The following is a 21,514-nucleotide window of genomic DNA, read 5'->3' as shown; positions in this document are numbered from 1 at the left end:
TCCTTGGTACACTATATATATATATATAATCTGTGTCGGATATAGAATGTGCGTAATGAAAGTCATAATTGTAAGAATTTTGTACAAGATCAATGCAATGTTGATAATGAGACAGATAAAGACAAATAAAGATAACGTTTAATGGTGAATGTTCCCGGCACATTGCACTTTATAAAGTTCTCCTTAAAGGTTGTGTTTTGCTAAAAGCGTTTTCACAAAAGTATATGTATATAATAAAAATGTAAAAAAAATAAATAAATAAATTCAGATTGTCAGTGAACTTCTGTTCTTCAGACAGTAATGAGTGTGTGAGGCTTATCCTTTGAGTCTAGATAACTGATAAACAATGAACAATGCTAAGGTTCAGATTTGTGAGGACACTGATGGGATTTACAAAAGTCATTGCACTCACAGATACTTCCATGCACCAATGTGTCCGATTGTTCTCATGAATTACACAGAAGTGCGTGAAGAGAATCAAAGAATTATTGTCTGGCTCGGGAGTCCCAGAGTCCAAACAGAGGGTACTACTGACTGACACCAAGCGAATCAGATGTTAATTGTTGTTATTAATAACATACTTCTTCTTTCTTTTATTTCCTATTTTCTCTGATACAGAGGAAAGTTACAAAACTTCAAAAAAGTTGCTCGGATTAAGTTCATGTCACTGGGACCAGTTGGGATCAGTCGTAGTTTGACTCAAAGGGCCGTATTCTAACAAGGTTCTACTTACTGGGTCTGTAACAGCAGCACATACATCCAATAAACACACACACCCCTAATTTAGATTTTATAATATAAATCATTCCAAGAAGGTACTGGGAGCTGTACAGTCTAGGTCCATATTCCATTATAAGCAAGGACCTTGTTTTTTTGTTTTAATAATATCCTATGCACCTTCATTCGTCTTCATTGATTACTCAGCAAGTCCAGTTGTTTTTAGATTGACCTATACTAGATATACTATGCGCTTGTTAGAAGACAGGGAAACTCCATTCAGATTGAGCACAAGCATTCCAAAAAGATTTTGGTTAGTAAATCTAATTTAAAAAAAACACAAAACTATATGAATTTGTTTCCCAAAACACCTAATATGAAAAGAGATTGAATGGTTACTTCTCCTTTAATATTAAACTTTTATCTTTCAGATCACAATGGACTCAAAAAAAGGAAGTCCCTGCGTAGAATTATTGTGCCACAAGCCTTAAAGCCTCATGTGGGGCCCACGGGGATGTAAAGGGGTCACTGATGTTTCTAAAAAGGCCTTGACATTTGACTCAGAACTGAGAAATACTGAAACTATTCCATGAAAAGCCAAAAGCTGAGAACCCCAAAAACATCCCATTCCACAACCAGTATCTCTGGGAGGGAAACAGACTGTAACTTTTTAGTATGAACTGGAAAATCCTAAAAATCTAGTTGAATAAATAATAAATGAGTTGGAGAAATGTAAACCTCTAGCCATTTTCTCCCACTGAAAACAGCTGCCCCATCATCATTGAGGTGCCCCCATCCCTAGCAAAGAGCCTGTAGCCAAAATCAGCCCAGTTCTCCAAAAACCCAAAACCTCCCTACACCAAGGGGCAGATTTTTCAAGGGTCGAATTTCGACCCTCTAAGTAAAATCCTTCGAATTGGAATATCGAATTCAAAGGATTTACAGCTAATACTTCGATCAAACGATCGGATAAAAATCGTTCGATCGAACGATAAAATTGTTTGAATCGGACAATTCGAACAATTTTAAGCGATCGATCAAAGGATTTTTATTCGACCACAAAAAACTTAGAAAAGTGCTGGGGAAGGTCCCCATAGGCTAACATTGTGATGAAATATGAAGTCAAAGTTTTTTTTAAAGAGACAGTACTTCGACTATCGAATGGTCGTATAGTCGAACGATTTTTGACCTGGGCACCTGTACAGACGACCAATGAGAAACTACAGGGAGCGTTACTCACAATGTGACACTCGGGTTCCCATCACAATGTAACAAGTGTTTTTTTGGGGTTTTGCCTGATTGACTCCACCTGCCGGGGGGTTTCCTCTTCTTCTTCTGATAGTTACTAAAATCACGAGTTTATTAATTCCTTCCTCTTCTGTTATATGTTACACACTCACATCACTAAATCTAACACTCACATCACTCAGTGTAACACTTTTATCACTAGGAGCTGACACTCACACTCACTGCTCAGGAATGAATGAAGCCGTCACTTACGCTGACCTGCAGTTTGGGAACTTACCCCTGAAGGAATGTCAGAAAGCAGGTGAGTGGCTCATAGATGTGTGTGTGTGAGAGAGAGAGAGAGAGAGAGAGAGAGAGAGAGAGAGAGAGAGAGAGAGAGAGAGAGATATGGTCTGTCCCACAATGCTTTGCTCCAATATGGAGAGGAGACAACAATAAAAATTGTGACGTCAGTAAATGAAAACTAGGAGGAAAGTTTATGAAGTTACCAGTGAAGGAATAAGTAGGAGAGGAACTGATGGAGGGTACTGGGGGGCTCATTTTTGGGGTGATACTTTAGATCTTAGACTGGGGCTGACCCAGAGGTACCCGTGTGCTGGTGCCAGAGAGGATACATTGTTGGGTAAGAGATTCTAGTCTACACGTGGTTTCTGTCACTGCTGCTATATGGGAGTTGTACAACCACAAAAAAAAATGAAGACCAATTGCAAATTAGAACACTCCTACCAGCATCATCCATGAAGTGCACTAATAATATGAGATACCAGCTGCAGTGTCAGTATATTTGGATAATTAACCCATAATTATGTTTATTATATTATATATATATATATTATTTCTGAAATGAAATCCACATGAGGGAATGCAGTGTGTGTGTGTTTGGGGGGGGGGGTAAATGGAATAAAAGAGAAATCCCCTGTATAAACCCTGGGTTAGTACCAACCAATCCACTGGCTCCAGCCACTGACACATTACATAGAAAGGCTCGGGGAAGTGCCAGAATGAGAAATAGGGTTCCCACCTTTTCCAGCAACTAAACCCAAACAAAGGGGGTGGGGCTGTGATGTTGGGATGGGCGTGATGATGACAGAGGGGGCACAATGATGTCAGTGGAGTTATGATGTCAGGGGTGGGGTTATTGCACCAACTGGCTGGATTTATGTCCAGTTTTCTCAATGTTCTAAACTGGACAGAAAGTTTTAAAAGGACAGTCCTCAAAAAAAAATCAAAAACAGGACTGTCCAGTTTAAAACTGCATGGGTGGCCACCCTGTCTCTTATCTATATTCTGCCTGATGAGTAAGCCCAATCATTTAATTAAAGGTATACAGAAATCAGTTATACAGAAAGCTCTGAAATTCAACAATAATATTTCAGAAAAAGATCTTCCTATTTTTGATTGATTTTCTTTTTTTTTGTCTCTGTAATTTATTATCTGCACGTGATAAGCCACATTGAGGTGAATATCTTATTCTTTATTTCCTGCCACATATTTATTGACATTGGAAACAAACATCACAGGTGATGTTGCTCATAGCAACCAATGAGATCTTTGCTTTTGTTTTCTAACATGTAGGTGACTGTTCAAACCTAATTGCTGAGGGTAACATCACCAGTGTCCAATGTTAATAAATAAGTCACTTAGAGTAGTTTGGAACCAGGGGGTGACCTATTGGGCCAATGGGGTGACCTGAGATCACCGGGGAAGTATCTGAAAGTGATTAGTAATTAAATAGTAAGTAATACCACCAAATGATGATTTATAAATTATAAAAGGTAATGTAGGGAATTAGAGAAATCTTTCTCCTGTTTTTCTGTCTGTGACATCATCCAGCCCAGTTACAGGCTGGAGAGCCATCTGATTGGCATCCTTGGGAGAGAGGGAGTGCCTGACTTTGGAGCATTTTGTACAGGGTCTCTGACAGAGTTTAACAGGGGTTGTGTGGTGAAAGATCCAGCCAGAACCAAGTCTTATGAGACTGTCCAAGCTGTTGCATCTGTGGAAGTACAGAGAGAGCCCATCCTGTTCCCTGCCAAGCTGCTAGAGACTCAGAAGGAGAAAGGTGCCACTGGTGAGATTGATCCTGCTGCAGAGCTGCCTGTAATCTCAAAGTGTGATGGAGAGCACCCCGGTGAGTGAGCCATCCAAGGGCGGATACTGGCAAGGATACAAGCGTGGGGCCCCAATTTGAAGACAGGTCATGTGCATTTGCTAAGTTCCAAAGGGAAAGGTACTTTTGGGAAAGGTTGCGCTACCTGGGGTATAAGAGCTCTGGGGAAGGACATTCTATTCAAACTGAATTAACCCCTTCCAGAGGATTGAGACTTTGCTAATAAAAAGGACTGTGTTGGAGAAACAGTCATGTCTCTAATAGTGAGTTAGGTAGGTCCCGCATGTCCCCAGTGCAGGAGTGCATTGTGTATTAGATTGCCCGAGTTCTGTCACTACTGTTTATATAAAGTTTATATCTGTTTATTTGCAAACTGTGTGTTTTATTTGTCCTAGTGGAAGTTTCCTGAGGTGTGTTCCTCAGTGTTCCTTAGGTGGAGGCACTGCATTGTAAATCCCAGTTCCCATCGAATTGGCTACTTTGACCTTCGACTACGACTTCGCCATCGAATTTTAAATATTTTATTTTGAAATTTGTCATAGGGCTAGACATATTGTCAGTTTCCCATGTGCCCCCAGTCATGTGACTTGTGCTCTGATAAACTTCAGTCACTCTTTCCTGCTGTACTGCAAGTTGGAGTGACATCACCCTTCCCAGCAGCCTAACAACAGAACAAAAGGCATGTCACCAAATAAGGATTAATTTGCACTGCTAAAGGTGCTCCCTAGTGTTTTCCTGCTTGGGTGCTGTTCTCATGTCTACCACTAGGTCGCATCAACTAGATTGTGGTATGAAACAGTGGGAGGAGAAGAAACAATAAGGGGCAGAATTATCAAAGGTCAAGGTGAATTTTTGAATGAAAAAAATTTGAATTCAGAGCTATTTTTTGTGTACTTCGACTAGGGAATAGTCCAAATTCGATTCAAATTTGAAAAAAAAATGAAAATTCGAATATCGAAACTTATCATCTACTTATCATTCGACTTATTTTCGGTTGGTCTTTTTGAATTGGAATTTTGAAGTTTTTTTCAATTCGAAATTCGACCCTTGATAAATATGCCCCTAACTGTCTGAAAGCAGTTCCATTCTGAAGTGCTAGCTCCTTCTCAAAGCTCAGAAACAGGCACAAAGCATTGAGATTGCTCCTCCACACCAATATTACAGCTAAAAAATACATTTGTTGCTTCAAGAATAAATGTTTAAATGGTAGAGTGAATTATTTGCAATGTAAACAGTGTCATTTAGAAATAAAAAGTAAAACATAAAAATCATGACAGAATCCATTTAAACGAATTATTCTGATTTTTAAAAATGATTTCCCTTTTCTCTGTAATTATAAAACAGAAACCTGTATTTGATGGCAAGTGCGTGAAAACAACCCTATTGAGTTTAATTAAAGGGGAACTATCACAAAAATGAAAATTTAATATAAGCTTCATCATACTAAAATAAGAAACGTTCTAAATACAATCAATTAAATATTCTGTATTGTTTCTGAAATAATCAAGTTTATGTTCACTATTCCTCTCTCAGCATCTGTTTCTCTTCATTCTGTCTTCATGCAGCAGTTGGGTGTCAGTTATTCATTGACAGTTAGATCCAATATATCTTATAGGGGGGCTCCTTTTGCCTAGAAGATGTATTAGAGCTCACTCTATTAAACTCACCAGACATCATGTCTCTCTACATGCAGGATTTGTGCAAACATTAGTAGAAGATGTATTAGAGCTCACTCTATTAAACTCACCAGACATCATGTCTCTCTACATGCAGGATTTCTACAAAAGGCAGTAGAAGATGAATTAGAGCTCACTCTATTAAAATCATCAGACATCATGTCTCTCTACATGCAGGATTTCTACAAAAGGCAGTAGAAGATGTATTAGAGCTCACTCTATTAAAATCATCAGACATCATGTCTCTCTACATGCAGGATTTCTACAAAAGGCAGTAGAAGATGTATTAGAGCTCACTCTATTAAACTCACAAGACATCGTGTCTCTCTACATGCAGAATTTGTGCAAAAGGCAGTTATTTTGTTACATTTTGTTTGTACTGGAATCAGTTATAATATTCATTATTTATCCATTATTTAAAAAGTCTTCAAAGATGATGAAGAGGAGGATCCAGGGGCAACATATGAGAATGTGGAAAGTCTAAATGGCCCCATAAGGAAAGTGGATAATTCAGCCCCAGAACAAGTCTATACAGGTAAAATGAGTATTGTGGCCTGTTGTGTTTTTTATGGACAAGCACATCTTATAGAGATTATACATATACTTATATAATTCTAACAAAGTTACAGATTACTATTATTTAGACTTATTGGAAACACGTTAACATGATATTTTTTTATTTGTTTTATACATTGTAAAGCTCAAACTGCTCAATATGCATAACTAGTAGTGTGCCCAAAAGTTACATATAAACAAACGTGAATATCTACATAAGGAATGCAAAGCCCTGATACATCTTTAATCCTTACAAGGCCAGTGTCAATTAAGGGTTTATTTATTAAAACTTTTTCTGGTGGGGCTTTTTGAAAAACGATTTTTTTTGTGGAAAAAAAACCTAGAATTTTTTAAAGATTTATTATAACCCAGAGGCTGCTAAAAGTCCAAATTGACTCTACCTCAAACCTGCCGAGGTCCTATATAAGTCAATGGCAGAGGTCCCATTTCCAATTTGAAGATATTGCAGTCGCTGCCGTGTTTCATACGATAATCGGAAAAAATCTATTCGGGGCGTCTATTCGAATTGAGGCTCAGATTTTTCTCAATCCGGAATTTTTTTTCGAGTTAAATTATTAATAAATAAGGTAAATTGTGGATGGTAATTTGGTTGAGTTTGATTTATTGAAATAATGAGAAAAATGTGAGTTTTCATAAATAACCACCTTAATTAGTGATGGGCGAATTTATTCTCCAGGCACGAATTCGCGGCGAATTTGCGTGTTTCGCCACCAGCGAATAAATTCACTAAACGCCCGCGAAAATTCGCGGCAAAAATTCCCCGGCGTCAAAAAATTTTTCCGAAAAAACGGACGCCGGCGCCAAAAACGGGCGCCAGCATCAAAAACTGGTGCCGGCGTCGAAAAAACGGTCGCCGGCGTAAAAAACGAGACGCCGTTTTGCGAATTTCGCGAATTTTTCGGCAAATCGAAACGGCGCAAATTCGCCCATCACTAACCTTAATGCCTATTTAGAGAGACCACTGTTTAGAAACCCCCATAGCCCATAAGAAGGCACATATTCAGCTATAGTTCCATTGATAGCGGAGAAATCAGTTCCCTTTTCACCCCAGAGCCCACCCTCATTGGAATTAAGGCTTAACCCTACAATTAATACTACAAGCCTCCCAGGGTCCAGCCACACATTTTGGGGACCGTTGCTATAGGTTGAACATTCATCTAATCTGCTGTCCTATTATATTCTGTAACAAAATATGTATCACCCCCAAAGTTAGCAGGGCAATACGTTTTCCACAGCTCAGGGCATAGACAAACATAATAATGATTGAAAGAATGAGAAGGAAAATGAAGACGTGAGAGGGAAGGACAGATGGAAATTATGACAATAAATGATAGTCAATGGGGCTCATTTATCAACACTGGGCAAATTTGGCCATGGGCAGTTACCCATATTAACCAATCAGTGATTAGCTTTTTAAAGCCAGCTGCAACTAGAACAATGAATGCAACAGTTTGGTTGCCATGGGTTACTGCCCATGGGCAAATTTGCCCAGTGTTGATAAATAACCCCAATAAGTCATTTAATACAGCACTATGGGGTTAATGACTCCTGTAATATTTGCCACAGATACCAGGATAGGACAATTCATTTCAGTATCTTTCTACATCTGGGAATGACAGAACATTCATTATTGACTTTTAAATTCCCACACAGGACTCCAGTCACAGCCAAGTAAACTTCTACTCCTGCTCGTCCTCCTGTTCCTCGGATCCTTCTCTGCCATGGTTGGAATTATCATTAAATGTGAGTGCTGAACTTCATTGGCCAGTTAATAAATGGGCAAGAATAAGTCAATTTGTAAGTAGCTGCATGTCTGTATCAAACATTTATTGCAGAGAAGTGCTATATTAAAGGGGAAGTTCAGCTTTAAATTAGTTTTCACTATGTTGTTGATAGAAATATTCTAAACAACTATTCAGTTGGTCTTCATTATTGAGTTTGTGTGGTAAGGACAGGGTCTCATTGCATCTTCTGCAGACAGTAAGGACATGACTGACCTGCGTCCCCTGATGCTGTACCTTGAGAGGAGCTTTCTTGATAATGATTTCCAGATAATGAATCCCATACCTGTACATATATAGTTCTTTAAAAGTTGCTTTAAAAGAATGTAATAAATGCATCCATTTCTCAATGGAAATTAGGGTTTCAACCTTCCATCTTCTTCTGATCTGGCAGTTGACATCATGAGGGTAGAATAATGAGGTTTAGGGGAGGGAGGACATTTAGGGCCACAATAATGAAGTCAGCTGTTAGGGAAATGATGTGGCAGTGGGGATTGGCCCAAATCCATGACTACAGGCCCCCTTGGGACTGCTTAATGAGACTGTAGGAAGGGTTAGTGGGAGTGAGGCCAAGCTTATGCTCCTAATGCAAATGGATTGTGATGGTTTTGGCCAGTGAGGCTTTCAGCTCTACTTGTCTTCTCCAGATCTCCAGGTCTCCAGAGAGTTAGAGGAAATATCCAGATCTCACCTAGAACTGAACAGCAGCCTCTCCTGGGAAATTCAGAGCAAAGAGGAGACACTAACCCTCACCCACATGAGACTCTCCAACTTACGAACTGAGTTCAACCAACTGGTACAGGACCTGAATAACCTGAATGGATCCCTGCAGCTCTGCGACGGAACAGAAAGGACCACCAGAGAGGACTTGCACCGGATACAAGACCTGCATAGCAAAACAATGGAGGAGAAGGAAACCATGCAAAACAAATTGAACAAAATAGAGGGGCAGCTTCGAGATTCAGATACAGGTAATTTTCATTTTTAGCAGGAATGTGCTGAATCCAGGCCAAATCACAGCACTTTGGGTTAGGTCTAATGCTGTTTGTACAGGATAACACTTTGGGGCTGATTTACTGCAATTTTAAATTCCATGATGATTCCAGAAAGGTTATTTATCAAAATCCAAAAATGTCTCATTATTTTCTGAAATCTACTTCGACCAAATTTGCACAGGTTATCTCTCTTTTTTATCAATACATTTTTCTCAAAAATATCCTGTGCAGGAAAACCATGAAATCTTCGTGCACGAAACCCAGCGCAGATCAGGATTTCATTGGGACTTCTGCCATTGACTTATATACAACCTCGGCATGTCTGAGATTTTTGGATTCTGACTTTTTCCATTCTCTGGGTATAATAAATCCCGAAAAATTCGAATTTTTTGAGTTTTTGGCGTTTGGACTTTAATAAATAAGCCCCTTACAGTTTTGACTTTTCAAGACTGAGATTTCAAGATTCATCAAAAGGAAACAAAATCTCCAAAATATAAAAGAAATTAAATGGCAGCTATAAAATGATGGTCAAGCTGTTTTAGGGGCCGATTCATCAAGGGTCGAATATCGAGGGTTAATTAACCCTCAATATTCGACTAGGAACTAAAATCCTTTGACTTCGAATATCGAAGTTGAAGGATTTAGCGCAGATAGTACGATCGTGCGATCAAAGGATTATTCCTTTGATCGAACGATTAAATCCTTCGAATCGAACGATTCGAAGGATTTAAATCCAACGATCGAAGGAATATCCTTCGATCAAAAAAACGTAGGAAAGCCTATGGGGACCTTCCCCATAGACTAACATTGACTTCGGTAGCTTTTAGATGGCGAACTAGGGGGTCGAAGTTTTTTTTAAAGAGACAGTACTTCGACTATCGAATGGTCGAATAGTCGAACGATTTTTACTTCGAATCCTTCGATAGTCGTAGTCGAAGGTCGAAGTAGCCCATTCGATGGTCGAAGTAGCCCAAAAAAACTTCGAAATTCGAAGCTTTTTACCTTCGAATCCTTCACTCGAAGTTAATGAATCAGCCCCTAAGTGTTTGATTTTTTTTAAAATGTGAGATTTTACAGGCTCATTGAGAATGAATGGAATAATGCACAAATGTTTGTGAATCAGCTTCTTAGGGCCCAGTTTATTAACATTCATACCGTAGATTGGATTCAGCTGAATGTTCTCCTGTTTGCACACAACACAAAAACACACAACACAAAAACACACAACATGAAAGTCCACTGCCTAAAACCTGGAAACCTTTTCATTATTACAAAAAATACTGCTTGAGGCAAAAATCCAATGGATTCACCCCAACTCACCCTATGATGTTCAGTAAATTCGCACTTTAACTGACTTTAAAATGCTGGAAAACCGAATTCGATAATTTGTCCATAGATGATAATTATTTTTGTTTTTTTTATACTAACTGTCAGTCTCTTGTAGGAGATTCAGAGTTTAGCCATAACCATAAATTACAACTTTAATGCATCTCCAATATTAATGCACCAAAATCAAAATACCCAAAACAAGGACATTTCAATTCGGCCACACAGCTGTCACTGACACAACATGAGTATATTTACGGAGGCAGGGGAGATCGTTTCCTTTTATTTGAGGAATTCTAATATCAAATATAAAGGATAGAGGTAGAATTAAATGTGACCCTATGGCTGGGGGAGAGTCCTGTTTTTTTTGTAGAAGCAAAAGATTATTTATGCACTTAGGTAACCACATCTCACTGCTTAATAGTCCCCAAGGGATTATGAGGTTACAGGTGTCCACCAAATATTTAGCAATGGAATTGAAAGACATTCTCCAGGGTCAATGATGGTTCACACTGCTCCACCAAATGGATCACAATAATTTATAAGGGTACTGAAGCTAAACAAACTTCATTCTGTAAATTCAGAGTAACACAGACCAATTACTGTAATTAAAAGCATTATAATACAGAATTATGACAATATTCTTATAAAAGGTGTTTCATTATAATTGACACACAACTTTCTGCCTTCTGTATCCTTATTAGAATAATACAAGTAATCTTAAAGCTGTATAATGCACTCAGCCTGCAGCCTTGTGCCTTTATATGGTCACAGAACAACCCCTCAGTGACTTCTAATATCCTTATCATTTACAGTAGGGGGTACATTATCCCTTATAATACATGAGTGATACTCAGAGTTCCCTGTATAACTCAGCCTGCAGCCTTGTGCCTTTATATGGTCACAGAACAACCCCTCAGTGACTTCTAATATCCTTATCATTTACAGTAGGGGGTACATTATCCCTTATAATACATGAGTGATACTCAGAGTTCCCTGTATAACTCAGCCTGCAGCCTTGTGCCTTTATATGGTCACAGAACAACCCCTCAGTGACTTCTAATATCCTTATCATTTACAGTAGGGGGTACATTATCCCTTATAATACATGAGTGATACTCAGAGTTCCCTGTATAACTCAGCCTGCAGCCTTGTGCCTTTATATGGTCACAGAACAACCCATCAGTGACTTCTAATATCCTTATAATTTACAGTAGGGGGTACATTATCCCTTATAATACATGAGTGATACTCAGAGTTCCCAGTATAACTCAACCTGCAGCCTTGTGTCTTTATATGGTCACAGAACAACCCCTCAGTGACTTCTAATATCCTTATCATTTACAGTAGGGGGTACATTATCCCTTATAATACATGAGTGATACTCAGAGTTCCCTGTATAACTCAGCCTGCAGCCTTGTGTCTTTATATGGTCACAGAACAACCCCTCAGTGACTTCTAATATCCTTATCATTTACAGTAGGGGGTACATTATCCCTTATAATACATGAGTGATACTCAGAGTTCCCTGTATAACTCAGCCTGCAGCCTTGTGTCTTTATATGGTCACAGAACAACCCCTCAGTGACTTCTAATATCCTTATCATTTACAGTAGGGGGTACATTATCCCTTATAATACATGAGTGATACTCAGAGTTCCCTGTATAACTCAGCCTGCAGCCTTGTGCCTTTATATGGTCACAGAACAACCCCTCGGTGACTTCTAATATCCTTATCATTTACAGTAGGGGGTACATTATCCCTTATAATACATGAGTGATACTCAGAGTTCCCTGTATAACTCAGCCTGCAGCCTTGTGCCTTTATATGGTCACAGAGTTCCCTGTAAAACTCAGCCTGTAACCCATTATTCAGAAATCTTAATTAATCTTCCATAGACTCCATAATAAAATTATTACAATTTTTACAATGTATTTCCTTTTTTCCTGTAATAATAAAACAGTACATTGTATTTAATCACAACTAAGATAAAAGAAATCCTTATTAGAGTTAAAATAATCCTATTGGGTTGTTTAGGTTTATTTACTGTTTAAATGATTTTTAAGTAGACATATGGTATTGGGATCCTAATTATGGAAAGGATCCCTTATCCAGAAAACCCCAGGTCCCAAGCATTCTGGGTAACAGGTCTCAAGCCTGAATTAACATTGTAAGAATTTGTGCTTATCTATGTTTAAACAATTTCCATTAAGGCTTCCTCTGCCTCATTTACACTTATTAGTAGGGTCTAATCTTCACTGTGGATTCTGGACTCTTACCCACTCAGACATTCTGTATCTCCACCTCAGGAGTAGTCACCAGGCAACAGAGTCTCATCACATGATTTCACCAAAGTTTGTTTAGGATGTAACACAATACATTGACTTCTTGGATATCTACCTCATGACCAAGGCATAACACCCTCCCAATGGCTCTCCCCTTTGTGGCTCTCCTTGGTGGAGCCTCTGGCTGATTTACTAACTAACATCTAACTACTATCTCTTACTCCTAGATTGAGCTTTTATAGGGTCTAGCCCTCTTATTATCTAGTACTAAAATCTCTTTAGGTCTTGTAGTTGTTTTGAGACAGTAGAAAGACTAAATCCATACGCCTCTACATATATAACTTGTAATTCTCTGACTCCCAGTGCAAGGAGAACTAATCAGCTTGGAGGATGAAATGAAAGCAGTTGCTACCTATTCAATTGCACCCAATACTTTTAGATATTAAGAGAAATCAACAAAAATTTTTATAATTGATCAAGGTTCAGGTTCAATCTATGAAAGTGCACTGACGGTTCCTTGTCTTACAGAATATTGCCCCCCAGAATGGATTCGCTTTGGGATGAGATGTTTGTTCTTCTCCGAAATGGAAGAAACTTGGGAAAATAGCAAATTAAACTGCGAGGAAGAGAAGTCCACTCTCCTGATCCTCAGAGATAATGATAATGAACTGACAGTAAGTACAGGCTGCTTTAGGTTCAGATATAAAATAGCTTTGGTACCATTATCACAATACAGTTTTTAAGCCACAACAAAACAGTACCCAAAGCCTGGGAGGTAGGGTTGCCACCCAGCCGGTATTTTACCGGCATAGCCGGTAAAACACCTGCCAAGGCCAGGGCCGGTATTACAAATTTACCAGTAATGTAGTTGCCAGTAATTTGTAATACCCTTAAGAAAAGCCCTTGGCCTTCGGTGGAAATGTATCTTTTCTTCATCTTCTGGGCATCGCGCAATGTGGCCCGCCCCTTTTTGCGGCATGATCGATCAGCTCCGCCCCTATGTGAGGCACAATCCCTCTGCTACCACTGGCTGGTAAGTTTTTTTTTAAAAGGTGGCAACCCTACTGGGAGGGTCAAGTCATACCTCCCAACTGTGCCGTTTTAAGAGGGACAGTCCCTCTTTTGACAGCTCAACCCGCAGTCCCTCGTTTTTTACTGGAAAGTCCCATTTTTCTCTGCACTGAACTGCCAGAAAAAGATACAGTCTCTAAATTAATTGGCTTTTGCTAGAGAGCCCAGAACAGCCACAAGGTGCAGACAATTTCAAGATAAGCAAATAAGTAATTGTAACAATATAAGATAACAGGTCCCTTAGGAGAAGTGAGACTCACAGCTTAAAGGGCAATTCACCTTCATTAGCAAAACAGTAATAACTGAAAAAAAACAACACAGAAATATGTTCAAACTTTGATAACCGGCCAAATTTTGTAAAATGAACATGGTAATTAGGGGGTGTGGCCACAAAAATGAGCGTGGTCACAACAATTTTGTCCCTCTTTTTGTTTCCAAAATGTTGAGAGGTGTGGTCAAGTCAATGTGGCCACCATTACCCCCTAAAGTAATGGCCCAGTTTCCCGTGTACATTTCCCCTTTCTATGAACGCTATTCTCTGCACTGAATCAGACTCAAACACACCTGGGCCCCCAACTAGCTACACCCAAGGATTTCACTACATCCTTGACTCAACCACAAGCAAATATCTACCAGGTTAGCCTTTATATCAGAACACCACTCATTAATAATAAAAGTCAATTCACAGGTTTATTTAAATATTCACAAGATATTTTCAAGGTGAACAGCACTATTCAGACATTACTATGAAATCCACTTTACCAACCCATTATGTGACAGCATTTCTCTTCAAATAAAGGAAAGAATAAGAACAATTGCACAATCACAGCTTTTACATTGTGGGTTTCCTGCACATATACAGGTATAAGGTGTATTCATAATATTGGGATTCTTTAATTACAAATTATAACTTGTGAATGATACTGTATGTTTTCTTAGCATAGAATTTAGTGTGAGCTGAGCATGATGGGAGATGTAGTCCCATTGATGGGAAATAAAGGGCTAAAGGATAAGTAAACCTTGAGGGGGCTATTCTAAGCACTTTTGCAACGTACACTCGTTATTTATTTTGTTTTGATTCCAAGATATTAAGGGATACATGTGCTGTTAATATGAATGAATTGTGTTACAACAGCGCCACCTGCTGGTCAGTTTCCCACCAGTCTGACCAGCAAGTAGTCAAGGAAGTTGTCAGGAGAAAGAAAGAGGCTGATGTTCTTCTGCTTAGGAAAGATGTGAGAAAGGTTTCTAATTTTATTCCTAAACAGAAGAACATCAGTCTCTTTCTTCCTCCTGACATTGTACAGTGGATTTCATAGTAATGTCTGAATAGTTCTGTTCACCCTGAATATATCTTGTGGATATTTAAATAAACTTGGGAATGGACTTTTATTATAAATGAGATGACATAAAAGAGCGCTAACCTGGTAAATGGCACATTGTATAGTTTGAGTTTGTATATAGAATATATTGAACTCATTAGTGATGAGCAAATCTGTGAAACTGTGGAAAAAAACATGAAATGGTGAAGAAAATTGAAAAACGCATTGAAGTTAATGGGCGTTTTTACGAATGACTTTTTTTTACGCATGCAATCATTTTCTTACTCAAAATGCTTTAAAGTCAATGGTTGTTTTTTTCATATGGATACTTTTGCGTCCAAATTCATCAAAGTCAATGGGCGTTTTTTCTTGGCGAATTCTTCCGCTACGAATTTTCTCCAGAGTTTTGCAAAAAAAATAACACTGTGATATTCGGAGTTTCACATCGAATTCATGTCTGGTGAATAAATCCGCTCATCACTAGAACTCATTAGTATCACTGGGGAGTGTTGTAGTTCATCTAGAACACACTGATTAATTGTATAAACTGTATAAGATTAGGGCAAATTGGGTAAAAATTATAAATCACATATAAATCAGTACCCCTGTACCCCCTTCTGATGACAGTCTGCAATTTTTATATTTCAATATTTGTTTTGATATTTCAGAAGTTTATATCCAACAAACAGCCAGATTACTGGGTTGGAAATGCAGTGGAATGGGACCAAAAGGAAAAGAAATTTCAATGGAAAACATCAAATACCTCTCCAGAGTAAGTTTTATGAATATCTGATTAGGACTCACACAATTACATAGTAACTTAGGTTAAAAAAAACACGTCCATCAAGTTCAATCTTTTGTATCTATGTAAAACATCCCACTGTTGGTTGATCCAGATAAGAGTAAAAAAAAACTATGAAACCTCTGTATTCTGCTTCCCTGGATCAACTTGTACTATGAGCTGCTTCCATATCCCTCTATTCCCTCACTTGCTAAACACCTGCTTAGTCGCTCTTCTCTGTACTTTCTCTATTTCATTACTGTCCATTATATATTTATATATATTGATCATATCCCCTTATATATTTATATATATTGATCATATCCCCTTATATATTTATATATAGTGATCATATCCCCTTATATATTTATATATAGTGATCATATCCCCCTTATATATTTATATATAGTGATCATATCCCCTTATATATTTATATATAGTGATCATATCCCCTTATATATTTATATATAGTGATCATATCCCCTTATATATTTATATATAGTGATCATATCCCCCTTATATATTTATATATAGTGATGATATCCCCTTATATATTTATATATAGTGATCATATCCCCTTATATATTTATATATAGTGATCATATCCCCTTATATATTATATATAGTGATCATATCCCCTTATATATTTATATATAGCGATCATATCCCCTTATATATTTATATATAGTGATCATATCCCCATTATATATTTATATATAGCGATCATATCCCCTTATATATTTATATATAGTGATCATTTCCCCTTATATATTTATATATAGTGATCATATCCCTTATATATTTATATATAGTGATCATATCCCCTTATATATTTATATATAGTGATCATATCCCCTTATATATTTATATATATCGATCATATCCCCTTATATATTTATATATATCGATCATATCCCCTTATATATTTATATATAGCGATCATATCCCCTTATATATTTATATATAATGATCATATCCCCTTATATATTTATATATAGTGATCATATCCCCTTATATATTTATATATATTGATCATATCCCCTTATATATTTATATATAGTGATCATATCCCTTTATATATTTATATATAGTGATCATATCCCCTTATATATTTATATATAGTGATCATATCCCCTTATATATTTATATATATAGTGATCATATCCCCTTATATATTTATATATAGTGATCATATCCCCTTATATATTTATATATAGTGATCATATCCCCTTATATGTGTATATATAGTGATCATATCCCCCTTATATATTTATATATATCGATCATATCCCCCTTATATATTTTATATATAGCCCCCTTATATATTTATATATAGTGATCATATCCCCTTATATATTTATATATAGTGATCATATCCCCTTATATATTTATATATAGTGATCATATCCCCTTATATATGTATATATAGTGATCATGTCCCCCTTATATATTTATATATATAGTGATCATATCCCCTTATATATTTATATATAGTGATCATATCCCCTTATATTTATATATAGTGATCATATCCCCCTTATATATTTATATATAGTGATCATATCCCCTTATATATTTATATATAGTGATCATATCCCCCTTATATATTTATATATAGTGATCATATCCCCTTATATATTTATATATAGTGATCATATCCCCTTATATATTTATATATAGTGATCATATCCCCTTATATATTTATATATAGTGATCATATCCCCTTATATATTTATATATAGTGATCATATCCCCTTATATATTTATATATATCGATCATATCCCCTTATATATTTATATATATCGATCATATCCCTTATATATTTATAGTATAGCGATCATATCCCCTTATATATTTATATATAGTGATCATATCCCCTTATATATGTATATATAGTGATCATATCCCCTTATATATGTTATATATATAGTTGATCATATCCCCCTTATATATTTATATATATAGTGATCATATCCCCTTATATATTATATTAGTGATCATATCCCCTTATATATTTATATATAGTGATCATATCCCCTTATATATTTTATATATAGTGATCATATCCCCTTATATATTTATATATAGTGATCATATCCCCTTATATATTTATAATAGTGATCATATCCCCTTATATATTTATATATAGTGATCATATCCCCTTATATATTATATATAGTGATCATATCCCCTTATATATTTATATATAGTGATCATATCCCCTTATATATTTATATATAGTGATCATATCCCCTTATATATTTATATATAGTGATCATATCCCCTTATATATTTATATATAGTGATCATATCCCCCTTATATATTTATATATAGTGATCATATCCCCTTATATATTATATATAGTGATCATATCCCCTTATATATTTATAATAGTGATCATATCCCCTTATATATTTATATATAGTGATCATATCCCCTTATATATTTATATATAGTGATCATATCCCCCTTATATATTTATATATAGTGATCATATCCCCTTATATATTTATATATAGTGATCATATCCCCTTATATATTTATATATAGTGATCATATCCCCTTAATATATTTATATATAGTGATCATATCCCCTTATATATTATATATAGTGATCATATCCCCTTATATATTATATAAGTGATCATATCCCCTTATATATTTATATATAGTGATCATATCCCCCTTATATATTTATATATAGTGATCATATCCCCTTATATATTTATATATATCGATCATATCCCCTTATATATTTATATATCGATCATATCCCCTTATATATTTATATATAGCGATCATATCCCCTTATATATTTATATATAGTGATCATATCCCCTTATATATTTATATATAGTGATCATATCCCCTTATATATTTATATATAGTGATCATATCCCCTTATATATTTATATATAGTGATCATATCCCCTTATATATTTATATATATTTGATCATATCCCCTTATATATTTATATATATCGATCATATCCCCTTATATATTTATATATAGCGATCATATCCCCTTATATATTTATATATAGTGATCATATCCCCCTTATATATGTATATATAGTGATCATATCCCCCTTATATATTTATATATATAGTGATCATATCCCCTTATATATTTATATATAGTGATCATATCCCCTTATATATTTATATATAGTGATCATATCCCCTTATATATTTATATATAGTGATCATATCCCCTTATATATTTATATATAGTGATCATATCCCCTTATATATTTATATATAGTGATCATATCCCCTTATATTTATATAGTGATCATATCCCCCTTATATATTTATATATAGTGATCATATCCCCTTATATATTTATATATAGTGATCATATCTCCTTATATATTTATATATAGTGATCATATCCCCTTATATATTTATATATAGTGATCATATCCCCCTTATATATTTATATATAGTGATCATATCCCCTTATATATTTATATAGTGATCATATCCCCTTATATATTTATATAGTGATCATATCCCCTTATATATTTATATATAGTGATCATATCCCCTTATATATTTATAAATAGTGATCATATCCCCCTTATATATTTATATATAGTGATCATATCCCCTTATATATTTATATATAGTGATCATATCCCCCTTATATATTTATATATAGTGATCATATCCCCCTTATATATTTATATATAGTGATCATATCCCCTTATAATATCCTTATATTTTACAATAGGGGGTACTTTATTCACTATATAATACTGTTACACACACACACAGCTGATTCCTCAGATTGATAGGAACCCCAATACTGTGTCTGTGTGATATTAAAGGGGAAATATCCCTCCTCCCCTGTGTGACATGAGCTCAGTCAGTTGGGGGGTATGTAGAGTAATGTGAGTAATCATGTATATATGCATGTTTTCTACATACCCCCAACTGACTGAGCTCATGTCACACAGGGGAGGAGGGATATTTCCCCTTTAATATCACACAGACACAGTATTGGGGTTCCTATGAATCTGAGGAATCAGCTGTGTGTGTAACAATAATATATGTATATTTATATCTTTCTCCCCTTTTCTACATACCACGCAACTGACTGAGGTCCTGTCACACAGGGGAGGGATATTTCCCCTTTAAGCCCTTAATTTTCTTTAGTACAGACATTGGTAGAGCTGCCTGGTGCCCACAATGCTAAATGCCTGCCGGAGCTGTGGCACATGCGGGTACCTATATATAATATGACTTCTCATATAGTTACTTTAATTGCCTCTATATCACATTCAGTACCTGCCTGACGCTTATCCCAATTCATTTACAGGTGCTGGAACTATTGTGTAAAAATCAGCAAGATCAATACACAATTTCATTATAAAATGCATAAAAGTTACCGTCACAAATGGATCTGTGAGAAAAAGCTGGTTCTGTTGGACACTGTGAAGGATTTGAATTACAAGTTTAAATACTATTTTAACTTCTCTGGTGACAATGAAAAGTTTAGGTGTGAGAAACTGCGGGAGTATTAGAAGTAGAGACATATGACTGAGCTGACAGACGTCACATATATATTTGCTGTATATACTGTAATGAAATAAAGTGATAGAAATACACTGATACCAACACAAGAACATTCACATTTCTGATTCTATATTGTACAAGGGATCCCCCCATTCTATAATAATTAGTGGTCTCAGTCGGTGTAGGAAGCGATAATTAGCTGTGTAACCCAACAGATTTGTTATATTATTGTTCCCTGGTTAGACCTTATGTTCTTCCCTGTTAGATTCCACTTAAGGGCTCATCCCCCGTCATGTTCTGATTGGTCCAATTCATTTACAATTTATGTTAATTTTCTATTGTAGTGGTTTCAATATTTTAGACTGCTAATGCCTGTATTGACTTAGCATAGTGATGAGCGAATTTGTCCCATTTCGCTTTGCAGCGAAATTCACTAATTTCCTGCAAAATTCGCGAAGCGGACAAAAAATTAGCAAAACATGAATTTTGGCGTCGGAACTGTCCCGGTGTCAAAAAATAAAGGCAAATTGATTGATCAAAATTGATGCAAATTTATTCATCGACGCCAAAACGCGGAAATTCACTGCAAATTCACGCCTGCCGAATAGATTCGCCCATCACTACTTAGCAAGTCTGTCTGTCAGAGAATAAGCAACCCGAGAGTTAAATGAGTTGTTCACCTTTAAATTAACTGAGAGAAATATTCTGAGACAATTTGCAATTGGTTTTCATTTTTTTTTATTATTATTTGTGGTTTTTGAGTTATTTAGCTTTTTATTTAGCAGCTCTCCAGTTTGTAGTTTAATCAATCTGGTTGATAGGGTCCAAATCCCCCTAGCAACTATGCACTGATATGAATAAGAGACTGGAATATAAATAGGAGAGGCCTGAATAGAAAGATGAGGAATAAAAAGTAGCAATGACAATATATTTGTAGCCTTACAGAGCATTTATTTTTTAGATGGGGTCAGTGACCCCTGTTTGAAAGCTGGAAAGTGTCAGAAGAAGAAGGAAAATAATTCACAAAGTATAAGAATAGCTTGGATAGGCATCCAGTCCTGGTCAGATCGCGCACCAATTGGTATACATATAGATACTTACA

The 21,514-nt window shown here is 36.0% G+C and overlaps 1 protein-coding gene across 1 annotated transcript; it reads left to right on the top strand.

The window, feature by feature from the left end:
- Positions 1–2,056: 2,056 nt before the first annotated feature.
- Positions 2,057–21,114, top strand: LOC121396185 (B-cell differentiation antigen CD72-like). The gene is made up of 7 exons (XM_041570773.1): positions 2,057–2,266; positions 6,176–6,286; positions 7,981–8,070; positions 8,756–9,079; positions 13,244–13,389; positions 15,777–15,880; positions 20,216–21,114. Exons 1-7 carry the CDS (start codon positions 2,197–2,199, stop codon positions 20,418–20,420), a joined length of 1,050 nt encoding a protein of 349 aa, XP_041426707.1. The 5' UTR covers positions 2,057–2,196; the 3' UTR covers positions 20,421–21,114.
- The last annotated feature ends 400 nt before the right edge of the window (positions 21,115–21,514 follow it).

This window comes from Xenopus laevis, chromosome 1L, assembly GCF_017654675.1.
Source record: "Xenopus laevis strain J_2021 chromosome 1L, Xenopus_laevis_v10.1, whole genome shotgun sequence".
Lineage (NCBI taxonomy): Eukaryota > Metazoa > Chordata > Amphibia > Anura > Pipidae > Xenopus > Xenopus laevis.
Note: the sequence above shows the minus strand (reverse complement) of the source record. Positions and strands in the feature narration are given on the sequence as shown.